Source organism: Ceratina calcarata, unplaced genomic scaffold (genome assembly GCF_001652005.2).
Source record: "Ceratina calcarata isolate Rehan_Ccalc_2016 unplaced genomic scaffold, ASM165200v1 scaffold1613, whole genome shotgun sequence".
Lineage (NCBI taxonomy): Eukaryota > Metazoa > Arthropoda > Insecta > Hymenoptera > Apidae > Ceratina > Ceratina calcarata.
In genome coordinates this window covers 1-7251 of record NW_017137423.1, presented here as the reverse complement: position 1 = coordinate 7251, position 7251 = coordinate 1, and the positions used below count along the sequence as shown (strand labels likewise).

The 7251-nt window shown below is 46.6% G+C and overlaps 1 protein-coding gene across 1 annotated transcript; it reads right to left on the bottom strand.

Annotated features, from left to right (window-relative positions):
- Positions 1 to 6401: 6401 nt before the first annotated feature.
- On the bottom strand, positions 6402 to 6718 carry LOC108632554 (merozoite surface protein CMZ-8-like; the record flags this gene model as incomplete). The annotated part of the gene is made up of 1 exon (XM_018037207.1): positions 6402 to 6718. A coding segment is annotated over one exon (317 nt), but the record flags the coding sequence as incomplete, so codon positions are not given.
- Positions 6719 to 7251: the final 533 nt, after the last annotated feature.

The following is a 7251-nucleotide window of genomic DNA, read 5'->3' as shown; positions in this document are numbered from 1 at the left end:
CGGAGAAAAGTCAAAGAACACTTCACGGAGGGAACGAGAGGACCCGGCCAGACGGAGAAAGGGAAACGGAAAGAGAGAGAGAAAGGATGCGGCATTTATTTCGGGCGAGAACGAAATTTTCATGCAACTAATAATAGTACGTAAAGTGGAATAGATTGCCCCAAATATTTTCCGCGATCACCGGTTTTAGACGCGCGCGTCTTACATTTTATCCATCTATTCCAAATTTAAATCAGCGGAGATCAAGAATCTTCTTCTCAATGAATTTTATGCACTTAGGAAAAAGCTGTGTTTGTTGAAAGTCCGGCGTGCAATATCGAAAGCAAATCGTCAGCTGACAAACAGCGTAGTAAATTAGTCACTGATACTACTTTGTACAGATTGGGACGATGATTGTCGACTTTGATTGTGTTAGCTTCCCCTATAGAAACAAGACTCGAAAGTATATATAATAAATATCATTTTTTCAATATTGAAAATGCTGAGAGAATGAGGCATAGATTTATTAGTCTTGTCCCCACAGGAGGATGTAACACAATCACAAATGGGTCGAGGATCATAGTCCCAAGCTTTAAAATCGTGTGCAGATAGGATAGTCGAATAAACAAATAAAGAGAAATTCGAAAGAATTATTTGGATAACTTCCAAGTCACATGGCGTTATCGTTGTCATAGTGGCCTGCCTCTATCTCGCTAATTCGTAAAACTGACTTCGAGATAAGCCGTACGTCGCGATAAAGGGACACACAGACATGTGGGTCAGATCGTAGAAAAAGTATTTATTTCGTAATTCACGTTCTTCTTCTTCTAAACACCGCCAGGCTTAAGATATCAATATGGGAATCATCGATCCAACTGCTCGATAGCGGGCGAGCTAAATATAATCAGTCACGAAAGTGTTCGCCCATAACATTGTACATCACATTAATATGTAATAATTAGACTGCAGGTTACACGCGATTGGAAGAAATACAAAATGAGCGCAAGATATAAAACATTTCAGGACATGGAAAGCTGAATGGACACATCAATTATTTAAATGGTCAAACAAGTGTCTTTGTGAGATGCATTTTTTAAACTGAAACCACGAGTAAAGATCCGTAGACTAATAATAATGTATTTTATTTTATGCAATGACTTTCGTGGCTGACCGGTCGTTAAAAATCGAACTGCGCTGAATGAGACAAATGCACAATAGATATCCTTATCCTGCCTCGACAGGCGATATTTATATTTGCCCGAGGATAGTCTAACGCACGAGCGTGAAGACGAGTCGTGTTAATCGTGCGTTAAGCCGAATGGGATTTGCATTTACACGCGGCGATGCACGGTGAATAATAACCGTCTAGAACAGAAATCCGTGAGTGCGGTTGAAGGAAAAAGATCGTCGAGCAGTATAAACGTTTATCGCGGGGGTATATTACGCAACCGATCGTTCGCGGGACCGTTTATGCGCGTGTAATTCGTGGCCGCAATAAAAGTCGATGCATCCGTGTATCATACCGGTTGGCCCCGTGGCAGTGACAATAAATTAATTCGCCGGAGAGACAGAGAGAGAAAGAGAGAGAGAGAGAGGCCGGGAGGGGGAGAGGTTCAATCCGTTGAACCCTGAACCGAATCGAATCCTCTGTGAGCCAATTAAAACGGCAGGCCTGACTCGTATCTTCGTCCCCGCGACTTCCGGTCAATCTCTGCGAGCTGATCGCGACACACGATATCTTCGTGGGCAATAAACGTCCTCTCATCATCTTTCTCGCTATAGGCTATACGAGAGGCTTGCAATAATTTGAAAAACTCGCCGGCAATAGGTTTCCCAATAACGTACATTGAAGTTGTGCGTATGCCTCGGAGGCCACCTTTTATCGGTAATACGAGATCGGTAAGATAATTCGCGACGACCATAAAGAATGGAATGTTCGGCCGCGACGCAAGAAGCGGACGTGCAAATCGGACAGGAGGAGCGGGGAAGCGGAGCGGAGAGAACCGGCGCGGCGACCCGGCAAGCCGCCGCGAGAAGACCGAAAAGAGAAGCATTAAGAACGGGCAACGGGGAGAGAAGGCGAGCGCGCGATCAGCCCAGACCGGATATGACGCGACAGCACATAACGATGATCGTAGATTGCGTTCAGTGCTTGTGCAAAAGCAGGCGAGCAGGAGCGAGTTGATGAAACGATGACGAACAGGGGAGGGTAGAGCACCGACGACAAAGAGACAAAGAGGGAAGGGAAACACGAGAGAGAGACGGGCGAGAGAGCAAAAGAGGAGATCAAAGACGGAGGAACGAGAGATAACGGGGTTGGCAAACACCAAGATAGCGGCGGTGTTCTTGTGTTACGAACAGCCGGAGAATCTCGCTTCGAGCTAAGGACGTAGCGTTCGACCGAAAAATACGAGCTTCTGCCACCTTCGAATATCGAAAATCGCAGCACACTTTTTCAACCAAGTCAAAAACAAATACAAAATTCTTTCGTAATAAGAAACAACGGCATGTCACATTTTAAGTGTCGCAGCAATCCCAACTATAGTAAATTGATTTTATACGAGAGAGCAGATAAATAAAAGACGTATGGTTACCATATGCACGTATCCGATACCAGTTTAAAAATGTTTAGATTTGTATATATTAAGCGGAGCCTATTTTATCACAGAATTCTCCTTGAAACGTTCATCTACATGTATACGCAAGGTATGTTGTTCTCTCGCTCTCTAGTCTGAATACTTGAATCGCGTTCTCTGTTAAAGATTCGAAGGCACTGGTAACAGTGGGATAGGTCGACAGGCTTGGCGGCTCTGCATCGAAAACGTACTCGATCGTTAAGCAAAGCACGTTATGAATATCTGTTACTCAACAAGGCATACCAGAAACACTGTCGTAACGAGCGGTTCATCTATAACCGATTTTGGTCGCCGCGCGTCTATTATATGGAAATGAAATTTCTACAACCGGCCGATTCAGAAACTTAACCCGGCTTATTATGTTCCATCAGTCGATCTAATCAATTTTTCCTCGAGACGTACACGTCGCGTGTTTCCTTAATGAAACACCGGAAGTGGCTCGTACGGGCGTGTCGAATTAATTTCGCGTCGATCAACGCACCAAATCGATTAGCATCTGGGCTCTAAATCGCGTTCGAAGGATGCGACCGGAGAGCAATTTAAATGCCACGGTGATGAGTTAAACGCGTGGCGGTGGCGCGCGAAGAAAACACGCGAGCGAGCCAGCCAGCCAGCCAGCCACTCCTTTCATGACTTTGTTCATATTCCTTCGATTCGTTATTCCGGACACATGTCGCTCAAGGACACGGCGTCTTTCGCGCGGACGATCATCAAGTGCATTTGCAACGTCGTTACCGCACGGCTCCTCCACGTTTATTGCGGAGTTGCGTCATATTACATAAGAAAACGGTAGCTCGAAACGAAGCGAGCCGAGTTCAAAGATTGCCTGCTACGTGACCGAACGTATTGGCTCGTATGTACAGAGCGATATCTCGGCTCGACTCCAGGGAACACTAGATTTTTCTTAGCCTCCATCGTCGTCATCATCGTCGTCCCTCCGCGCCGCACAATACATGTGCCCAGCGACGGTCCATTCTAAGATACGACTAATTGTCGTTTAATAGCAGCTTCTCAGAATTCGATGCCATTCCGGATACCGGGAAATCGTCTAATTTACATCCCGTTGTATCACGTTAACTTATAGTTTATTAAAAGTAATACAACTTTTGTGGAAGTTCGGAAAAAAAGCCAAGAAATTAGGGAAGGGCGGCTAATACATAGGTTCCAGTTTCAAATAGTGGGAATTAGGATTTGTAAGGCCGGGAATATCAGGGTTGAAGTTCAAAGATAGGGCAAAGGTTGCAGGTATGAATCAAGGAATGACGAATATGAAGATGAGATGAGATAATGATTAAAAAAACATAGAAAATATTAACTTAAATACAACAATTCCTGCCTGGTTGTTTGTTTGTTCATTGTTTTCACAACAACGAAGAATATTTTCGTGATACAATGGCTATCTCTGTACCGTATCTCGAAACGAATTGCGAATTATTCAAGCCGTATCGGAAAATCGCGTTCCGCGTGATCGGCTTTATCTCTATCCCTTTCTAGCACAACAAACGCACGTACGCAATAGGAATTATCCATTTGAAATATGCAATTGTATAAAATGTTGTGAAGCAATGGTTTAAAGATTATTTTTCGTGGTTAGAGAATCGTTTGAACGTGAAACGAAGTTGAAAACCTTCAGCGAGTGTGCAAACACGAGTCTTGTAAACAGCCGATTACGACACTACGTTTTACTAGTTGCCATTCAAAAGTTTCCTGAATGAGAAGTCTTATCGATTCGTAGCCAGCTAAATTAGAATGAAATTAAATCGCTTTTCTGTATCCCCGTCGCAGATACGGGCGGAGTAGCGCGGAAGGGGCGAACAGAGACGTAGCATATGCTCTTTAATCTTTCTCATCGATGAGTCGCCGAGCAAAGTGCCAGGCGAGTCACCTACCTACCTATGCGCCATGCGCGGAAATCATGGTTTCATTCATGCCAGACCGACGCTACCGCGCGCCTATAAACTCTCCTGTACGTATATGTATCTGTGTCACGATGCGCGCGAACGTGCCGATATCTCGACGTGCGGCTCGTACGAGTCGGCCTAAAAATCTAGCCCACCTCGTGCCATATCGTTCAGCCCCATTTGGCAGACTATGAATTTCAATTATCAAATACTTTTTCTTTCTTTATTTTTACTTTAAAAAATGATAATAAGTTTATAGAAATCGTCATACCATCAGGATCGCAGATGTTTTTTAATCCCTTTAAATCTCAATCGAGGATTAATTAAGATAAATTCGATATATCGAGAATAACAATTCGAGGATTAACTAAGAATTAAAATTCAATCGTTCCAATTGAGCTACTTAAATAAGTCTAACTCTTGATCGGTCAAATCTGAACAAAAATCAAACGTTAATTGCCAATTGATGTTCAATTAAAGATTTGATCGCTTATCTGCAACCCGGCAGCCTATCAGTTGTTCCATCGAATTATTTTAATTGTAAAAAGAGAATCTTATGTCTAATGTTCGAGTGTAAAATAACTTGAGAATTTCAATTGCGATCATTCTTTCGATCTAGAAAACCATAAATCGAACGTTCGGCCTTACACGCGGCTGTGCGTTTCGTTCTCAAGTAAAATTACACCGCACTCTCGATATCTAATCGACGATCGGATATCACGCGTTACGCGTCAGATCTTATATCCCAGTGTTCTGACTAAGCCTTCGATCGAGCCTTTCCAGATACCGATCGTAATCGCGCGCTCCATTCCAAGGTATCTTATACACGCGTCAACGATTACTCCATGCGTGGTTTCGTGGAAAACGATCATTCATCGCGAGTCACCGGAAGTACGACATTTTTCGAGTATTAGAACATGGTTCGTTCGGACACGTATCGTGCCATACGCCAACGAGCACGGAGAACTGATATAAAAAATTATACAGAACTTAAATTTGTAGAGGTGTGCAACAATAGGGAGAGATAAAAAATATTCGGTTAACGTAGGTCTGCGTATCGACACCGCGAGATAACGCGAGACAAAGAGACTGGTGTTTATTTCAACTTGAATTTTTCTGGTCGTTGCGAGAAATCCGATATGATCGTTCGCGAGATCGTAGTACGCGATTCGAACCGGCTGGTGAATTTCACCTAACCGGCGAATACCATTCACGCCCAGTGCATTCATAGACCGTCACAATGAACGGATACTTTCTATGAAAGCACACGTAGACGCCGCCTACGAGGTCACCGTCGACGGGGCGAGGAAAGCGGGCGAGCGCCGCGTCGAGCGCTCGGGGAAGAATGTACGTATGTGCCGCCGCGTGTTACCGAACGGAAAGGTGACCGGCGACTTTCTCGCAAACTTTCTACACCAGTAAATTTCATTCACTAGCCCGTGTACGGTGTGCGTCGTGTGCATTCTGCCGGGCCTCTATGAAAACGTGTAGCGTGACTCAATGTACGCGGCCGAGTCACGCTCGTTCGTTCCGATCCGCTCGATCAAGTGGCCGCGAAGAAATCGCGCGACCTCGCACGCTCCCGATCGCATTAGAAACGGGATCGGTGAGCAAGTATGTACAGCTAGAGCTAAATGTTACATTTTCTAGAGAAACGTGGAATCGATACGACGGGCAGGGTGAATAGAAACCTATCGTCTGCACGCGTATTAAATTCCAGATGCGACGGGAACACTTGGTGGAAAGGTGATCGAGGATCACTGACTGTGAGAATCGAATGAGCCTGCAGTCGAATAACGTTTCTACGTTAGCCTCGAGATTCTTTCTATCAAATTGCCTACGCCTATAATTGCGAGGTGTTTTTAAGTTTAAGTTCTGCACTTACCGTTTCGACTAGGGGGCCGTGGAGGCGCTGGATACTGGGGCGGCGTCAAGGGTGGCGGCGACACTCGCGCAGACGAGGAGGTCGTTGAGCCTTGAGAGGCGGACGGCGCCGGAGCCGGGACTAGCGTCGTTGTCAGTGGCGTCGTCGACGTGGTAGTCGTCGTAGCCGCCTTGGATGTCAGCGGGGACGTGGTGGCGATGATGGCGGTGGCGCGCTGCCCGATGTACCTCGAGGCGGTGCTGCTCGGGCTGTTGGACGGCCAGGGCGGGCGCCGCGGTGGCAGCACCGGGGGCGGCTCGTAGTCCAAGGTATCCACACTTTCGGCACTTCCGTTTCACCTGTATCCTTCACCGAACCGCGAGCTCTCCTCCCCGGCTTCGGGGTTTCGGCTCCAGTCTTCGCGGCACACGTGTTTCGTATCGAAGCACTGCGACTGGGAGTCGTGGCGACCAGCCGGCGCAACGCGACGCGGCGCGCCGATCGGCTCTCCGTTTTCTTTTCCCTTCGGCACTGTGTCGTCTCTCACTGTTTTCGCGTCGCGTCGTCGTACATCCACCACAACACGCGGTCTGCGCTACGGCTGCTGAACGGCTGGGGGAGAGACGGGGAGGCAGCAGCGTGCGCAGGAAATAAGAGGAGAAAAAAAACTGTCGGGGCTATCTCTTCTGTATCTCTTCACTGCTCTCGGTTCGCACTGGTCACGTCACAACACGTAAACACATGCCGCGGAGTACAGCTATTATACGCGACGTGTAACAGCGTTGAACGCGGCGAGGAACGAGAAAACTCGCGAGGCTAATATCCTCTCTCCGGCTCGCTAACTCGCTGGCTGGCTGGCTGGCTGGCTGGC